The 20,417-nt window shown below is 38.5% G+C and overlaps 1 protein-coding gene across 1 annotated transcript in view; it reads right to left on the bottom strand.

Annotated features, from left to right (window-relative positions):
- The window catches only part of LOC114872156 (forkhead box protein O), a 102,521-nt gene extending 84,155 nt beyond the window's left edge, over window positions 1-18,366 (bottom strand). Inside the window, exon 1 of the mRNA XM_029179025.2 lies at window positions 16,782-18,366. Within this exon, the coding sequence (XP_029034858.2) occupies window positions 16,782-17,264 (483 nt within the window). The 5' untranslated portion in view covers window positions 17,265-18,366. The remainder of the gene's footprint in view (window positions 1-16,781) is intronic.
- Window positions 18,367-20,417: the final 2,051 nt, after the last annotated feature.

Raw genomic sequence — 20,417 nt, 5'->3', positions numbered from 1 at the left:
CATGTTTATGTTTTTTTAAGGAGGTTCATTCATGTCAATATTCTGAATATTTATATTATATATATGGTATTTAAAATATTTATATAACAAATAATATTTAAAATACCTAGAATCGTTTATAATTATACATAATCGTATCCGGATAATCCGTGGAATTAAATCACGATTATGAAACAAATATCAAACGAATCAATTCTTCATCGGCTAACAGTAATTATAATTTTAGTCGATTGCGAAACAAGTTACGGATACAAGAAACGGCTATAGTTCAGACCTTATTCATTGCAAATAGAATTTTATTTATGCCGGTTCAGTGAATTGAATAATATAACTTGGAGAGACCTTGCGGCGTTATGTGCTTCGACGCTTTATCGATCAAAGTCTATCGTAATGAAAGAATTAAGAAAAATTACTCATCGTTTTCAATTACATAATCCTTGCAATGATATCGCGATTTTATTTCATGTCCTTATACTACTTGCAAAGTGACAGGACTGTATTTTAATAAATTATTCAAACTATAATAATAATTAACTGCGACGTTAATTTATACCGTCATTCAAAAGCCACTGGAAATGCAATATTTAATAATTTATAAAAGTAAGACCTTCTATTTATAAAAAATATATTCAAAGAACATATTTATCAACTAAAATATTAATTAGGTCTGTTTGTTTATCGATGCACAAGAGTTAAACAGCATCATTATTCGCTATCTGCGTTTTCGCGCGCTTTTGCGGATCACCTCCCGCGTCCCATGAGCCACCGCGGCACTCGGTCGTTTCCGTGACCGCTCGGCCAGTTTCGGTGCGCACGACTTTCGTGGTTTCGTTATCCAACAAGTGTCGGGAGCGCGGGAAGAAGGTGGCGCTCTAAACTTAACCACGGTCATAAAAGTGGCGTACCGTATGGTCGTCGGCTTGCGTAATCCTGTACTTTTTAACAGCGTTCTGATGCAGATATGCAGATATGATACTCGTCACGATACTAAATTATTTAAAAGCTTGACTATTATTATTCGTGATCGGAAAATAAAGTCTATCAGCTATTTTATGGGGGTGGTTTTAAATACCAAACTACATTTAATTAATTTCATTAACCTTTGGAAAATATAATTAATTAAATAAGTTGTCTACCATAAAAAGATCAATAAAGTTCAAATAGTACCACCAGTCCCTTTTTATAAATAACTATGGAAAAGTGTATTTTCCTTAAGGACATTTTAGTCTCAATGAGGATATTGTTAGGGAAATTGTAGATGATTGAAAGGAAAAAAGTGACGTCGAAAGGAGATACAATAGGAGCAGATAGGGCAAAGGTGGGCTCGCTTTTCGCCTGCCAACTGGAGCACGCCTACGCTTCGAAACACGTCAGAACCGACATACGAATAGAATACGTCGACGATTTTATGCCTGAACGCTAGAACAACGTATGATTTATCATACTAATCGCGAATGAGCCATCAGACTGCTGGGTATTCTTCAAGGTTTTCCTTCTAACTAAAGTGCACTACCTTGGAAACACGGATTTTGCCCAAACTTAACGCAATTATGAATAAAATAAAACAAATATAAATTCAAAATATGAATCTTTTTGATAATCTAATCTAACCTAAATTTAATAACCATTTTATTACATGCTACAAGCTAAATTCAATGTGAAGTAAATCTTATTAACTTACACAAAGAAATTAATACCTAATTACCAAATGCAATTATTTATTAATTAAATTTAATTAAATTATTCGATGAATACAAGTATTTCTCAATTTCCCGTGCAAAGTTAATCTCCTCGGAGGCATTAAACGCTAATTAGGATAAAAACTACGTTCCACCTGGTTGTGATCAATATCAAAGACGACAAAAAACATGGTTATAATTCAGAGATACGAAACAACCAGATATACTGTACATATGTACATACGGTTGCAACAATTTCGTAGCGTGTAACTTTTCAACTCGTACCAACAACAAATGATTTAAAGCTCGTTTATAAGCTGGCATGTTGCGAGCTTTCAAATTTTACTGAGTGAAAACTTGCTAATTAATATTTGATTTTCTTAACTTTTAATTAGATGCTTGTTGGGATTATCTATATCTATTACTTCACATGAAATAGAGTAAATAAATAATAAAAATATACTGAACACTCAATACTTATCAGATAATCCAGAAAGGTTATCATTCAAGTAATCAAAGTAGGTCGTGATTTGAACCAGTAAATATTTTTTTCTAATAGATCTAAGCTAAACAATGTGTAAACAGCTCTTCAAAAATAGTAATAAATATTAAAATTTCATTGGGAATCAATTTTCCTCTTTTAAAATCAACATGTTAAACTTGAAAAAAAAAATTTCTGTCATAGACAATTTTAGAAACATCAATATTTCACTGACTGACAATCATCTCATACAGCTGTGTAATTTTTCATTAAAAAATCATTCTTTTTTTATAGAAAAGACTACATAATTTTCCTAAGTTATTCATGCAATATTATACTGCATATTGCACTGATTATCTAATACAAGTACCACTAGCAGAGTACCACAGTACTGCCCAAAGCTAAATTAATTTTTCACATAAATTAAATACCACCGTTTCACTATATCCATAAAATTATACAATTTCCCTGAACTAATTATTTCAATTTCAAAATGGGTCCACCATGGAATTCAATCAAACTCCAAAATGTCCCAATTCTTATGGACTCATGGAACTCTGATTAATATGCTAATAATTATTTAATAAAAAATACACTTTTAAAGAAACACCAGTGAAAGCAACATTTGAAATGTTAACAAAATACGTATTCGGACGACTGGTGTCTTCGGGCAGCTTGTGGTTGACTTTGACCCCAAGCAGACGAAGCAACGCAAACGCTCGCGTGGAAGAGGCGCGATCGGTGACGAGAGGAGCGGTATAATTATGTGTACGGGACAATACACATACACACTGATATAACAGTGAGCGCTAGTCGGTGAAATTGCGACGCTAGTAGAGAGCTGACGGCCGTGCCCCTCTCGTCGCACGCGACGATTGGTCCACTCTCTGTTTGTCTGCTAGTAGCACTCGATATACTACGCACCAGAGAACAGACGCGACGTACGTACAGTCTTGTCAAACAATTCGAGTCTTGGCAACGACAACGGATGCGTACACCTCCTCCTGCCCCCCACTGTCCAGATGGTAATCGCGATTCGAGCCAATTATAGACCGGGCTTCTGCCCTCGCTCGTAGCTAACCACCAAGGTAAACAATGGGTCCGTGCGAATCGTTAGATGCTGATTAAGACGTTAGAAATACTTTTGCCATTATGATTTTTCGTTCCGATAGCAAATGATGTTTGTTACCGGAAACTTATCGCGGAATGAAAGAAGGGACGTTTGAATTTGGCGCGCGGCTGGCGCCTCCAGCGGCCGCGGGCCAAAATGGCGGGAAAACTCTGCGCAGCGGTAGCAATTTGATTTTTTGGCGGCAAATTAAGAAAATTTAATTGTTCAGAAGTATATTTGGCCTTTGGCTAAGATTATTCAGCAGGAAATTATTAGCTATATAAGATTCAAATTATAATTAAAAAAAGAAATTAATATTTTACAATTATGTAAAACATGTCTGCCTTGAAGCTATTTTAAAAATTCAAGTTGGGGTAAAAAAATTGGGGAATTTCTCGGTGAATAGGTAACCTCTCGATCAAGGAAGCGATTCTGACGCCTAGCATATCTGTTTACCTTTCTTTTTTCGCTTTCGAAGGATGGCACGATGTTTTTTAACGGCAGCCACGCGAGACACACGACTTTACGTATTTCCTACGTTTACACTGGCACCAGGGTAACGTTTAGTTTGCTTAACCTAGATAAGTGTTTAGTTACTCGTTATTACACCCTTCTGGCGCGATTGACTTCGCCTCGGGGCCATGACAGTGCTACCAATTTCAATTTTTTAACACGAAATTTTACAAATAATTGTTAAAGGAACGGTGTCAAATTCAGAAAATGAAAATAATTAAATTAAAATTGGGACACTCTCCATGGTCCGTCTAAAAAAATACTAATATTATACCTATTTGGCAACTTTCAACAATCATTATGGAAACAAAAATACCTGAAAATTGACTACGAACTTCCCAATAATTCCAATGAAGAGAATCTCGCGCTTATCTTTCGATGCAATTACAAAAATACATTTAAACATGCCGGACTTAAAATTCCAATCTCAAGATGGCGATCTTGGTGGAAACATTGGAGGCGACAATCGGGCGTTAGCAAAGTCGCTGTTAGTGTTTTATCGTGCAATCGTTTCTATCGATCAGAGATTTTTCTTTGTTTGAAATCGCGTGATACAGGCGCAGAAGAGAAAAAGGCACGTTTGCCGATAAAAACGACATTGTTTACGGCTAAAAGTACACCTGATCATGGCGGGCATTAAATTGAGATAGTGAGGGAACGGTAACGAACCAGGTAAACATTTCGTACCGATAGAACCGATGTTTGCCGGATCATTATAAATTATATATCCTTCGCGACGCCTCGAGATCGCGCTAAGATAAGAGCACATCGATGCAGACGTTGAAATATCAACACGATACCGTGTTTGCACAATTGTTTTCTGCAGTATTGTATGCAAAATATGTCGGGATCGTTTTTTTAAATGCATGTCTTCTGGGACATATTAAACACATTTTATCCAGGACAATTTTTTAAAATTTACAATTAATTGAATCTGTAACATTTATACGTCTAAGGGGATACATCTACTATGCCAGGACTGATGGTTTGCCTTAATGGACCTAAATCTATGGACTTAAGTCATAATGGGTTACACTTTCCCTCCAAAAAGGTTGATTTTCTGTACAAAAATGACTCGCGAACGTTAATCAGCAACTTGTATATCTTCACTTCGCGACCGATCTTTCGCACACTTGAGCTAACAGTTGCTTTAGACGAAATTCAGACAGATAAGGGAACAGTATCGGGCATGTACGTTTTATTCGAATAAAAAATACGGAGAGTTTTATTCGATTCGCAGTTTCACAAATCTTCCAGCCATACCGATAAGAGCGCAGATAAGCAGAAGCTGCTCGATTGAGCGAAATTTTTGACTGCCACAAAAAAAATTCATAAATTTTTATTGCAATTTCTTCGTTTCAGACTTCAATTTTTTATTTATAAATTTTGTATGAATGGCAAATTTGAAGACACTGGCAGAATTGTGCACAGCTAATTGATGTGATACAATTTTGATAACCCTCTGCTATTAGCGGTGAAGTTATGCATCCGGCTCAACAGTGGCTAAAGGGTTAAAGCCCGCGATGACTAAGAAATCATAGTAACAATGACAACTCCAAAGAAGCGGAAGAAGTCCATTAGCATGTTGACAGGCGCAGTGAAAATGGACAAGTGTGGTCAGACATATGGAAACTCTAATTATTAAGGTTGCAATTGCCCCACAAATATTATTGCAAGTAATGAAAATTATTGTACCCCTCTATAAAGTCATAAGTAATAATAATCCTCGGACGGCGGACCATGGAGAAAGCCCCAATATTAATTTTTTTAATTTTACCCTGTTCCTTTAAACTCTCTCTTTTAAAAATTATATATTTAACTTTAGGTTAATGTCTTTGTTGTACTGTAAGTTTGGGTCTCGATTGACCCAAACCCCGCTGTTCGAGGGTTAAAGATTCTCCTGTCAAATTGACTTTTGAACATTTAGATTTTATAGTGCGCTTCTCAGGGTATGCAGAACGTCTCGAAGAAACGCTCATCGGGTTCGTATATCATTTACGTGTAATTCTAGTAGACGCTAACTCCTGCACAGTCTCATTCTACTACATATACCAGACCGAGTAGTATTACGTGGTCGGGTAGAAAAGTTCCTGATCTCTTCCTATAAACAGAGATCTATTAACGCGTTAAATGCCTCAGTGAATTCAGACGAATGTAGTCAGGCATGATATCATTGTAATTATTCAAAACACAATTATTTAATTTTTCAATTCCCATCTCTACTAGAAGAAAGGTATCAAAATTGAACCTACAATTAGCGATTTTTTAGTATCAAAATATTCTTCGATTAATTATCTAGAAATTCATTTCATCAAAATTTAACAAAACATATTGAAAATTAAGTACCAATGCCATGGTTCTTGTATAAAATAGTGAGGAGAATTATTTTTTACAGGAAAATTTGTTGAAGCGATATTTTTGACCACTTTCTCTTATTCAGTGAGCTAACGTTGTTACGCAATTACTACTTAGCATTTGAGAATAGTTCTTGTAAGGTATGCTCGTGTATTTCAATTCATGAAATTAATTTATAGAACTCGAGGGATTAAAGCAGAAATTACTTAGTGATCTATCGTCAGTTAAATGAAATGATTTATTTATGAAGTTATGCCAATAAAATATGTGATGATGATCCATGTTTTAGTACACTATAAAAATTTAAAACAAACTATGTATTTTAATTGTACATCAAGTTTAGTAAAAATAATTATTGAAAGACAAACAATATATTTCGTCATCGCATTGAGCAATAAAAGGGTTAAATAATACCAATGACACATTCCAGGAAACTTTACCTAATCCACGCGTAATGTATTCATCGGAATTGCGTAACCACGTCCGCTAGAAACTATTTACTCCATGTTGCCGAATTCTGCCGAATCGAAAACTAAACTTGAAGGAAATAGGAATACATTGGGAGACCTGTAACGTTTGTTAATCGTTCAAAAGTAACAAGAAAAGGCGAATGTTTCCTTGTACAGACAAGGTCGTTCGTCTATGAAGCACCTATGATAGTTTTCATTTAAATAATTAAAATGCATACTTGGTGTGATGCAATATACTGATTATACTGCTCTATTCACCTGCGAAGTTTCAAAAAAATCAAGGCTGATCATCAATCTGTCTTCCCTTGTGAGTTATAGTACAGTAGCCGCTGGATAATTTCCCGCCATATGATTTCAGTTGCGAACGCCACGCCCCCACGTGCGCGTCGCCCCACTCACGCGCCTAAATACAGTAGCCGCACGATAATTACCCGTTAGGAACGCCCCTTTCACACGTGCAGGTGCACGCCACTTAAGTGCAGTAGCTACACCCGAGCCTAAGTACAGTAGCCTCTCGATAATTTCCCATTAGTATAGTAACCACTAGATAATTCCCTAATAGGAACTCCCCAACAGATCCCACTGACCCTCCCTAATTCCCTATTTTTTAAAAAGGCCCACCCCTATAGTCCCCAAAACAAGGAATTATCAAACGCGTGCTGGGGTTGTCTTGGACCCATTTGGTTCAAATTCCGACGGTTGATTAAAAACGACACCTGTCCACGCAGCGATAAAGAATGGCGATAAAGGCAGCCGAAGTTTTTCAGCGTGTGTCAAGTAAGTTCAAGAACACTGCTCGAGCGTAGTCGAGTTGCGTCACATTTCAATGATCCGAGCGGGAGCGTGTGCGCGCCGTTCCCTCCGCACGCCGGAGGAATATTTTATACGGGCCACGGTGGTCCGCCATAGAAAAAGAGGAATGACGTGCGCCGCGCGAGAAATAGGAAGACAGAAAAACCAAAAGGAACAGGGACGTCCGAAGGCGTACGATCGGTGGGACGAGGACGGGCGACCCGGTATTTTAGAGGGGCGAGAGGGGCAGAGAAGGGCGGCTAAATAGCGCGTGAGGTCAGTGCCTCGAATCGGAGATCGGGCCCAATCAGTTTGAAGCAGATAAAACTCGTGTTGTACTTTCCAGCCTGGTATTGCTTAATGAACGACGTCGTTCCAAATGAATATCCTAATGAACGCGTCGGGCAACGGTGGAAACCAGAATTTTCTAGGGAATTTATTGGGTGTACATACAAATTGCTGCCATATTGAAATTTTTTAAAAGACCAAATGGTAAAATATGACCAAATTAAGCAACGACCATAGCTCCATCTTTCTGCGCTCTAAGTTGCGCTCGAATGAATGGAGTCCTAGGAGAACGACGCCGCGCGCCATTTAATTCTACCTCAAACAACGGTTGCAATACGCAAGAGACAAGTGCAAGAACAAGAGACGTACATATGTATCTTACGCAAGGTAGACATTGTTCCCGTGACGCGCGTGCGTACATTTGGAATTAAACAGCAGCGATTTGCATGCAATCATGAAAACACTTCCGCGTGCTTCGCGTCACCTTTTTTTTCCGCGATCGAGCGAGCTTGATTGAAAAAAAATCCCGTTAATAGGCTCTGTGTCTCGATAATCAGAACCGATCAAGGCCATTTTCCGCCAGGGAAAACCGCCACCGCCGCCGCCGTCCTCTCGCAGTGCGATTTTTCATTTATTATATATCAGCGCGTAGCCAGCGCACAACGTCCTCTGTAACCGACGCAGAAAAGCTGGCCGATGCTTTTATCCCATGCGACGCTTTATTAGATGCTTAGCCAACGAGCGTGCAAGGGGTGCGTGGTATTCTTATAACAGCATTGAGATAAACTGCGACACAAATGCAGCCGACGCGTTATTATAGCGTGATAGAAACTCTTCTTGCACGCTCATCCGTGCCACCTTACCGTGCGCCAACATACGTAACGAATGTGTGATACTCATTAGAAGAGTCAAGGGTATGGTTACGTGAAAAGTGCGGTTATGCTTTGCGTCTAACATTACGTCACCAAATGTGTGCATCCATCTATCATTGTGCATGCAACAGAACGTACGTTTAACAAGGAGAGCCTAGCGCCACCGAAACGCGACACCGAGTCCGGTTGAAAGGGAAAACGCTTCTTTCGCTTTTTTCCCTGCGCTGCCGCATTTTTATACCCGCTACGCTATGCGCAGTACCCTACTGCGCAGCTTATACTACTAGCCCTACTATATAGCACGGTTTACGCGCTCGCTGGCGCAGTGGAAATGGACGTAAGTAGAAATGGACATAAGTGGTAAGACATATGGATACTTTAATTATTAGCAGATTGAATGCTGCAATAATGCTGAACGATTGTAGCGAGATATTAAAATATTAATTATTAAGCATGTGGTTGGTTAATTAGCAAATTTAAGCTTTTGATTTAGTATTCAACCTTACTATAGTACAAGTTACTTAATTATCATTGCTATGGTACCAATTATCTATACTTATTATTAGTATTCCGCTGTTCAAGAGTTAACCAATAATTCAATTTTTTCAATTAAAAATGTATTAAAAAGCATTGCAATGTTAGGGTTCAATATAGAAAGATATGTATTGAAATCTAAAAAGCGAGGAAAAATACGCGCAAACGGACAGAATCACGTTACGAAGTAACGGACGTTCCCAATCGACGACAAGCTGGCACCTTTACCATATCACGCGAATCTCTGATGTCGCGTTTCAAATGACGTAAGCGTCTGTCGGGTTTCTTGATTACTCGATAGGAATATTTTAATTACAGTCTACCAACGTGTTACCGAGTCCTTCGTTTCCCGATTTCGAATTTCGATCCCGACCACCTAAAACTAATCCGAAGGACGCTACAAATTATCAGCTTTCCGTAAATCTTCCACGATGATCCTCAGATATTTATCATTTTTTTTTTTCATATAAACATTCATTGATCATTCGTTACTTATCGCTGGAAGATTAATACGGATAAGCATTATTACTTAATAATTTGACTGTTACAATTTTTTACTCAATTTACAACACATATCAACTAAAAAATATCAACAAAATAATTACAGTAACACTTATGATCTACAGGTGAAATAAAAACAGAAGTGTTATGATTATCTCGCAACTCACACAAGTGGATGTACTTCTTTACAATTTCTGTTTTCGTCAAATCTCTAAAAATAAACCAAAATCATTGAGGTCGTTGCTCCATCTTATATAAAACAGTAAAGTCGAAGCGACATAGAATTCTCGTCAGATTTTTGCAAAGAGTCATTCCTGTCCTTTTTTAGAAGTTGCGTTATACAAGCAGGATGAAACGCGAAACAACAAAGAAAACGAATGAAAATCTTGTCCGATTAATTACGTGCCACGCGTCCAAAGGTCTGGCAGACAACGCGGATAAGTCTGATATTCGCTTCTGAAACGATAATTGCGCTTATTCAATGGTGACATGACATGGAATTCAAATAACAAGAACCTGTCGCGTTCGAGAGTCGCCGTGAAAATGGCCCGGGGCGAGAAATTCTACGAGAGAAAGGTGAACTGCCGTTTTACCGGCGGATCAGGCGAGGCTATAAAGCACACCGGGCATGATTCTGTCGCAATTTACGGCGTGGAAATCGTAGCCTTGCTCCAGGCAAGGTAAATAAAGCGCTGACCACCACTGGCGTACAGAACCGACGAGACGCGCCGCATCGCGTCGCTTTACTAACGCGGAAATGTATACCTATACTACTAGGGATATTCTACTGTAAGGGAGGATGCTATACCTCGGGACATATTTTTCATTTTCACAAAATTAATTAGCTAAAAGCATCCCTTCTCAAGACTACTGGCATATTTAATATATTAGACCATCGAGACATCACCATTTTTCCCTAGGGAAACCAGATTTGATAACAAGTGTATCAAGGGATCCCTAGGACTATCACATACATTTTCCCAACTAACATTTTATTTTAATTTCATTAATTTAATATCATCGGTATCTTTTTAATAACAATCAAAAACTTGTATTATCATATGAAATTAATTTTATTTTCCCTATTTTCTAAATTCTAGGTATTTTTAATTAATTTCATCAAAAGCCTTTTGTCAGGGGTACTAAAAAAAAAATCCTATTTGCACGTGGACGCTGCATCCAGCCAAAAGTGTCCGATGCATGCGTCGGGACGCAGGCGTCTGATACTGATAGATTTTCCTCAAACTTTTCCACGAATTTCAGAGTGGAAAAGGCAGGTTGTAATTCGCGACGCGTTACGACACCGCTTTTCGGATACCCTATAGAATTTATTGTCGCTAAATATAAAACCTGGCGACCTACTATCGTCGTGTTTCCCCGAGGGTCTGCGTTTCTCTGCGCGACGTGTTCAGATACGATCTCTGAAGGAACGATGCTGATTTGAAAGTCCTCTTCGAGGGCAAGTTGCGCTTGACTTAGCAAAGCAATGTATTTGAACCTGTTAACCAAGTCATTTCTCGGTTCTAAATGAATGTTTCTTTTCCTTCTTTTTTTTTTGTTATTTTCGACGAGTGTAATGAAACTTGTTAACAAGTTTTCTGGATCACAGAAAAGATATTACGAAAGTCTACAAGATTAAAACTTTATCACTATGCCACTGTGTATTAGATAATTTCATAATTATCATCGTTTTCTTAGACAAAATATTGATTTCATAATTTTTTTTTTAATTATAAAAGACTAGTAACAGAAGGAATTAATTAGCATTATTATGTCACTAATCTTAACCAAAGAATACCACCACAATCAGCAATTATACAGCTAATTATGCAACTGCTACGTTTCACGATGGCAACAATTACACAAGGCAACATTATAAGTAATTTTTCCCCCTCGATATTAGCCTATCTCCATTTATTAGATAGTAAAGTAAAATTTATCCACGAGTGGAACGAGTAAAATAAGTAAACACTCGAGTTTGCGTGCACTTGGCTGTCAATAATTGGATTGGTATCTAAAAAAATAAGCAAATAAAGATAAATGAAATTAGAAACAATAACGAATCACTCATTTTTTCACATACTTAACATTGTATCTTCCCTGAATCTGCAGTAATATAAAAGAATCTTATCTCCTTAAAATTTCCTTCTGGGATTGAATAAAAATGGAAGTATATTAAAATAGAAATTACAAATCTCAGACTTAATAGGAAGAAAATGCAATGATCCAAGGGCGCTCAAAAAGCCCAGGGAGAGGGCATTTGGAATGAATCAAGAATCCTAGGGCACTTTATCGGAAAACGGATGAAAATCCTAAGGCGATCCTAACGAAGAGTCAAAGATCTCCGGATGGATGAGGAAGGATCTCCCGGAACGGTGTCGAATGCGTCGAGCGTGATCCGTGAAGATCCAATTCCGCTTATTCATCGACTAATCGTAACGGTAGCAGGCGGTAAGGCGCGAGGTGAGATTGCCGGCTGGTGTTTCTTGGAAGTATCCCAAGCGAGCCATGGTACCTGGCCTGGTGTTCGATTCGCGATCGAAGCAGGTGGAGAATCGAAGGAGTGAAAAAAAGCCGTAGGAAGCTTCTGCCGATCCTGATCGTGGGCTCAAAGTGGGCGGAGGGAGAGATGACCTCAAGATGATGATATCGGCAACGTGGTCGTCGCAGGGTCGTCTGGGTAGCAAGAACGAAAGGCGAGAGGGACCGAGAAAGCGGGATCAGTTGTACAGGGAGGGAAAGAGATCGAGAAGAGAGACGCGGCAACGATGCCAGTGTTGCCTCGTGCAAAAATAACGTGGAAAGCCTGCTTTAAACTCAACCGACCGAGCTCACTCGAAAATATATGTACGCCCGCCCGATGCCTCCACCGAATCATTTTTAAATCTCATTGAACCAGTCAGACCGAGTGAAAAATTTTCATTAATCCGCCCCACCGTTCGCTTAATCACCGATGTAACCTCTAAACCGCCTGCGAACGACCGTCTCGAAACGGAGCCGCGTTTGCGTACGCCGTAAACGGACACCCTGAGAACCGACTAGACGGGACGCGACGCCTCTCAGATTAGAGGTTAATCTTAACCTCCAAACTGATCGATTATTTTTAGATGAAACTGTGCTAGACAATCTCGGCATTTAAGGAATTCAGGTTCAACTTTTCTGGGCTATCACCTATCAGAAAATACGATAGGACTTAGAGGAGGGACATGCCTTTACTGAAAAGACCCTTCAAATTATTATTATGATAAATACACTCGTCTCCTAATGGTCAAGGAAATACAAATTTAAATTAAAATAGAAGCTCTCTTCATGGCCCAAAAATTATATTTTGTACTAAAACGCCAAATCCACAGCAGACGTAACAAAAATTCTACCATGGGTCAAAAGCGACCAGGTATTACCACTACACACGAGTCGAGCCTTGCAGAATTAAATGTCGAAGAAAATAATTTATCGAAAACGATTTATCTGAACATTGGACAGAAATTTCGACCTTCGGGCTCGAAAGCATTCGAGGCTGTCCATGATGGTTCAGCTACGAGGAGTCAAGGAGAGGTCTCCGGGTTCGTCCGAAATGTGAAAAGCCCTTAAGCAATACCGGCGCCGTAGTGTAGCCCGATTTCTCAAAGCTACGAAATCCCGAAGAATCCTCGGCAAAGATCTCTTATCTGTCTGGTTTTAATACTCCCCGCCGTGAGTTGTACTAATCATTAAGAACCTCTGAACAAGGTGTTCTTCTTCCAGGACAATTAGACCCGTACTTAGACAACGTCTTTGTGCTATTCGGGATAGGGTTCAAAGTGGTCAGAAATGGTCTTACAAAATGACAGAAGCCCTTTATTCTATAAAATATGCACCTCGATGGAGTAATAATAAGCTCGTGTTAAGTATCCCATACAATATCCCTCCTTTGCTACAATATACCTAATTGGTCCAAGTGATCATAATGCAATCGTTGTTCTAACAGTAAAATTAACGTTGCTCTTTGTTTCTATGATGAACACGTATCTAAACGATTATTCACTTGAATATTGAAGATGGCATCGAACGAGTCCGATGAAAAATCCGTTTAGTGCAGCTGCGAACTTCAGATGCGAGGCGCGAAGTGGCATGCGATCACGTGGTGTCTGTATAGATATCTTCAACCGCGGTACGTGTACGTACATGTGAGCGTATAAACAAACGAGAATAGTCGGTATTATCTGCGACGTGCATAACTATTGTGTATGTACGTCGAGATTGAAACTTAACTTCTCGACGTTTATCGCCGTTGCACCGTTTCTCCTTTCCGCGAAAGGGAACGCAATTTCGATAACTTCGCTTCTCGAATAAACTGATTTCGAAGTAGAGAACTTCGAAGAAGCTATGCTACGTTCTTTTTTTCCTCTGTATTATCGACCTCGTTCGTACAAGATACAGGTGTTTAGGCTCGTTACCGAATCCTCATCAATGCCATAGTTGCCTTCTGATTTCCATTTGAACACGCATGATATCTGTGTTCTATTTCGAAGGTGATAGCAATCAGAGCTCTTTGTTATTCTAATTTTGTATCCCCCCTTTCCTTAATGATTCCATTCAACGTGCATGCTTCAGACCAGAATTTTTCGATTCAAAATTGAGACTAATATTTTTAGTTTTTATTAACCGTTGTTTTTTTTCTATGTTAAAAAATTTATTTCGTAAATTTTCCCTAGTCTCCCTAAGTTTTCTCTAGATTCTCCCTATACTCTCCCAAGGCTGAAGATAAATGATACAAAAATCCTATCTCCACCTTGCCTAAATGTACATAGAATGAATCCTTAATCCTTAATCGTTTTATCCATTCATCCTTTGAAGCTGTTAAACCAAATATATTTAACCCTTTCAGTGCTATATACATCTGATGACTAAGTTACCTATATACTAACTACTCTACCATCTTAGCACCGAAAGGGTTAAAGGAAAATATTAGCAAACAATGCTGGTATCCTAGCATATACGTTATAGTGACACCATTAGTCAGTTGACTTTAATGAAATAATGTGAAAAGTTATTCTTGTTCGAGGAAACAATTATTTCCGTTAATTATGGACGATTGCTTTTATATACAGTTATAAGTGCTTCGAAAGATAAATAGAACATTAAAAATGGTATTAAGTGATAGTAAAATGACACTTGAACGAGACTTAATCTATAAATTATCTTACAAAAAGGCATTAATACTATTTTTCCTTATGAAAAGTATTTAAATTTTTTATACCTCATAATTTTGTTCTATATATATCTGACAGCTATTAGAATTATCTATATTTTTCATATACTTTCAACCAGAAATTTACGTTTTTATTATATAGCATTGTATAATAAACTGAAATTTCATGTAAAAATTCTGAATCTTCCAAATGATTAATTAATAAATAGATTCTGAGACAAATTAATTTTTATTGAATGAACTTCACGAAATTTCATTTTAATATTGAAATAGAGAAGAAAAATAACAAAATGAAATTCTATGTAGATTTTTCCTTTAAATGCATCAATGTTTATACTAACTATGGTAAATATTTATATGTGGTATAATTCTGAAAAAAATATTAGTGCTTCCAATGAAATAGAGAATTTTATTGGTAAAATGAGTAGGATCACTGTTGGTAAAGCGACGCTATTACTGTTTATCAGGACGCGTTTTATTTCCCTCGATTTCAGAGCAGCTCGCAAAAGTGGTCCGCTTTGAGGGAAAAGTAGCAGCACGGGAAAAGTTAACTTCGCTAACAGTTAAACTGCGTAAATCGATAGCGTGCTTTTTTTAAATTCCGATGAACAGAGATGATACAAGCGTACGATATTAGAAATCAGTAGTAATGAGAATTATACTTTTTAACTACTTTCTTCGTTACTATTATACATTGGAATCTCAGTGTAATAAAATTTTTCATTTTACTAATTAATTAATTTTTATGAATCCTGAATATTAAGCTTGCCATAAGCTTGTTAATAATATGAAAATTATTATAGTTTAAACTAATTTGAATTTTCCATAAAAAATACACAATATTCATTAATTCTTTCTTTTTCTTAAGTACTTGATGATTTAATTGTTTGAAAATGATACGAAAGTATCGAATCAATTCTATTGTAGAAATCAGACCGCGCCAGGCGAAACGAGCGCGTCCGTCCGCGATTTTTATATTCATTATTCCCGCGCAATTCGAGCGCGAATTTCAAACTACGAGAAAGCGCTGACGTACACCGCGCCGCGTGAAATTGGGATTCCCCGAAGGTCGCGTTTTCCTATCCCTATGACCATCCTCGGGAAAGGTTAAACGTGAAAAGAAGGAGGAAAAAAGAAGGAGGAAAAAAGGAACGCATGAAAATGAGATGATTGAAAGTTTAACGCGAGAACCTGTTTCTTTGGTCTATCGCTACTTTTTTACATGCCGCGAATATCCTCTGTTCCACGCCGAAAAATCTAAAACACGCCTCGCTGGCGCCTTTCTCTTTCTTCGTCTATCTTTCTCGTTCACGGTCAACGTTTCAACTATGAATGAAATAAAAATATGTTGCTACTGATAAACAATCTGAAAAGTATTTATAAAGTGTATCTACTCCTGAAAGTGGATCTTTGAGAATTTTTTTATAAAAACCTATTTATTTTTGCTAATAAATATTTTTCTTATTTTAAATAGTATATCTTCAGAAATTTCTAAGAATTTTTCTAATATGTATAATAAATTCCATGTGCATAGAATTGAGGTTAGGAGTCATGTACTGCTCTGGTCAAGTTCCAGGCCATCACGTGACACACAAAAGTATAGAAGAATAGAAGAAACATAAATTCATAGATATTTGAGTATATTTGAAATTCATGAAAATAAACGTATAGAGATCATTGGACACTGATAGATGATAGCAAAATGGTGTCACGTGACTCGGCCGGACGCCCTCTGTCTCGTGCATCAGTTTTGGAGCATCACAGAGCAGCTAATGACAAACCACGATAACATAACCAGACGGAACATTCCACGAATGATTAACGTATAAATGACACAATTTCTATGTAACTTGTAGATTTTATCGAAACAACGTTTTACCTTCGATTTTCGAAATAAGATCGAAGATAATCGCTCGAGTCGTTTTTAAGAACTCCATGACTGAAAGTCAGTGATATTCTACCAAATAAAGATAAATAAAAAGTTAAAAACTCACCTTCCATCCGGCACTGCTGTTGCTCTCTCCTTTTTCCCTGAAGTATGGAATATTCTGCATCATCCATTCGTAGATCTGCGCCAACGTTAACCGTTCGTCGGGGGCGCTGGTGATGGCCTGAGTGATGAGATCTGCATAACTGAGATTCCCCCAGGCGTTTCGTCGCGACGAATTTTTCTTGACCGGAAGCAGTCCGGTACCTTGGCCGAGAGAGTCATGCTGTGACGGCGTGCCACTTTCGACACCTTCGACGCCCTCTTTGCTAGCCGGTACGCTCGGTACCACGTTTCCCTCTATATATTCCTCCGGTCGCGGCAGAGGCCACGTGTGCGAACGTGCTCTGGTCTGTGGCTCGAACCCACTCTCAAGGTCGTATGGTACCCCCTGTTGTGGTTGCAACCCGGTCTTCGACCCCGCGGCTGAAACCGGCACCGAGTCCATCATGTTCGTTTCCTCAGTGTACTCCACTTTGACCGCAAGCATTCAAACGACGCGATGGCCCACCGCGACAAACGTGCTGAATTGGCGCTGTACCACCGATATACGTCGCCGTAACGAAGTTCCTCGAGAGGTTCACTCGGTATGGCCGACACTGTCACTTCGACGGGTTAACAACACTTGGTCGGTATTAACGAGTTGAAACCAGAACCGGGGTCACTCTTTTTGCAGCCGTCCCACGTTGTTGCTCTCTCTGCTTGCCTATGGTCGCTGTCACTTCGTTTCGTTTCGTTTCTTTTCCCGAGACACCACACGACCACGAACGAACAGTGCATGCGTCTACGCGGTAACACTCCCGCAACAAACGCGACGGAAAGATCACGAGGAAAAGCAGAGTATCGCGGATCACTCCGAATCGAACTCTCCCGCAACTGGCAGCGGACCGAACGAGAATACGATGTACGTTGTTCTGCGTGTCGCGTGCGAGCGAGAGGTAAACGGTGAAAGAGTAGGAGCGCGAGAGAGATAGACGTAGGCGGGAGAGGGGGGAGACCACGTGGTCAAACTCAGTGTTTACAAGTCGCGCCGTCGATCACGTGGCCATGTTTTGATAGAGAACTTGGCCCACTCCGACGAGAAGATCTTCAACGAGGCTGACCGACGATTAGAATACGGCGGACTTTTCGACAAATTCGCGGCGAATCGGAACGGAGAACCGTGACGTGTCACTTTACGCCCACAATGTTTCTCCGAATCCAATGATACGATTTTCACGTTTAAAAGGATTATTCTTTCTGATATACGGGGAACGTCTCTCTTAGGAATTTTCATCGATGTTTCTTTACTGTCCTGTACCACTGGCTCCTTCCAGAATAAACACCTTCGATATTTTATTTATTTTATTTTTAAGTTAAATCCAGCACCCGAACTCCCGGTGTACAAACACGTTTAAAAATAGTCTAAATCACACCCAGAATTTAATAAACATTTATAATATAACTAAGAATTAAATAATAACTCCGTTTAGACACGCGCGCTCGTTATTGATACGAGGATGAAAGCACCTCCTTTTAAATACAACTTGCCGGCAAGGCAGCGCGGCGAATACTAACGAATTCTTCTGGCTGGCAGTCGGAACTGACCGAGCAAAGCCGAAGTTACGAGAAGTGAATTCGTGGCGCCTGCCTCCGCGCTCGCGAGACGGACAAGGACGCGGTGAACAGCGCCAGCGCTCGGCGGACAAGGAAAGATGAAGGAGAGAGACTGGTCGTTCGAACGACGCTGAAGAGAGAGAGAAGGGAGAGAAATCGCGACGTAGCGAACGAGCGATCTGGTGGGTGGTTCGGCGACATGGAAGGAGTAAGAGGCAAGGTGGGGGTAGCGCGGTTGGAGCGAAGGAGAAAAAAAAGTGGCATGCAAGCGAACTAGGTAGCAACGAGGTTAGGTTAGGAACGAAAGAGAGAGACGGAGGCAATGGTTTGGAATGAGCTGGATAAAGGATAGAAGGAGAAGAGTGATCCGATCGAGAGAGGGCAGCGTGGTCGGATTTGATCGAAAGGATGGGCGGGGAAAGGGGTATGGTATACCTCCAGGGCCAGATACTGGAGAGAGGGAATTCGCACGCGACCATCTACCCCTATTGATGGGCGTTCAATTCTCTTCTTGATACTTTTCAAGTAATCCAACTACATTTAATAGTGGTATCGTTTTGAATATTAATCAAGTTTTAAAATTATCGAAGATGCAAAGAAACCTGGTATTCTAGATGGGGTTAATTTAATTAGATCGGTATAAGGTAAAATGGGGTCAAACGAGATGGATGAAATTTAGAGAACAAATATTTTATTCATTTTATGCTACTTCGTCCAATTTTGCTCAATATTTTTGTTTTAATTTTAATCCAACATTTTTCACAGTCTAGTAATTTTCTTAAATAATGAATAAATTACTGTTAAAATTATATTGCCAATTACAAAATTCATTAAATAATGAAACTTTTATCTGCAAGAAGTTTCTATTAAAAGGCGTAGCATCTCAGTTTTTTCTTCAGCTTATATTGTCTCACCTTTCTCAATATCTCTTCTATTTTTTTTTCCCATAATTTTCAGTGTTCTTCGAGCTATTAATAACTTTAACGCTCTTATTGATTTTTTTTTTCATTTCTAGGCCTGGAAACTTTTTTCCTTCACTTAATGCTTCTCACAGCTTCCAAGACTTGCAATGACCTTCGGTTTTTTCAAGTTTACTAACAATTGCAAGATTTTTAATAAATAATATTGAAGGGTGTCATTTTCATGTGAGTATATTTATAAATTGATTTTTATTTCAGGTTCGAATTTTATGAACCACCTTTACTTTTGATCTTTCGAAATTTTACAAATTTTAATGAACAAATTGAGAGACAAAGGTGGAACACGAAGCTATCGGAAACTTCCGTTGACCTCTGATGATAATTCGAGGCAACGCGCGCGAAATGCATAAATTGGGAATTGCTGATTGGGGTGTTTTGTTAGAAATACGTGATACAGGGGATTTATTCTTTACTGATATTTAGTTCAACTTTAACCCCGTCGCTAATCAAAACTCCACGATTATGTCTCCGATTTATTGTTATTCGTAGTTAAAATAAAATATTTGACAGTCATTTGTTTGTTGTCAAAGAGACTAATTGTATAGTTTCGTATTCATCATTCTAAGACATACAAAATATTACCATATTTTAAATTTTTTAAATTGAATTTTAATCTTTCTAAGAAGAAAGGAAATTAAATTCATTTCTATTGGGAATTAATTAGATGTATGATAATTCATTTTTACTTAAAGAAATTATCGCCCTTACAGATTGAAACTGTGACATTCTAAAAAAAAATGTGAAATGTTGGTAGGAAAAGTAATTTAAAGGTGATGTGTAATCGGGTCATTCTGAATTTCCGTAGAGCAGGAAATTTTACCGTGTGAAATTGCACATGCTGAGCAAATTAGAGAAAGAAAGAAAGCCACTGGTAACCCTTATCCATTAGATCCACCCAAAAAGAGTAAGTTTAAGCTCGTACAATCAATTACATGGTCCAAGTTGTAACTTACATGAACACTTTACACCAAATCGAATCAGAACGATTAGGGTGAAATTTAGTGAATTTGCAAAAAATTAAGAACCTTTTGAAAGAAACTTATCTCCATTTTTACCAATTTAATCAA

The sequence above is a fragment of the Osmia bicornis genome, chromosome 16, assembly GCF_907164935.1.
Source record: "Osmia bicornis bicornis chromosome 16, iOsmBic2.1, whole genome shotgun sequence".
Taxonomy (NCBI): Eukaryota; Metazoa; Arthropoda; class Insecta; order Hymenoptera; family Megachilidae; genus Osmia; species Osmia bicornis.
The sequence above is the reverse complement of the archived record's forward strand: the minus strand, read 5'-3'. Positions and strand labels throughout refer to the sequence as shown.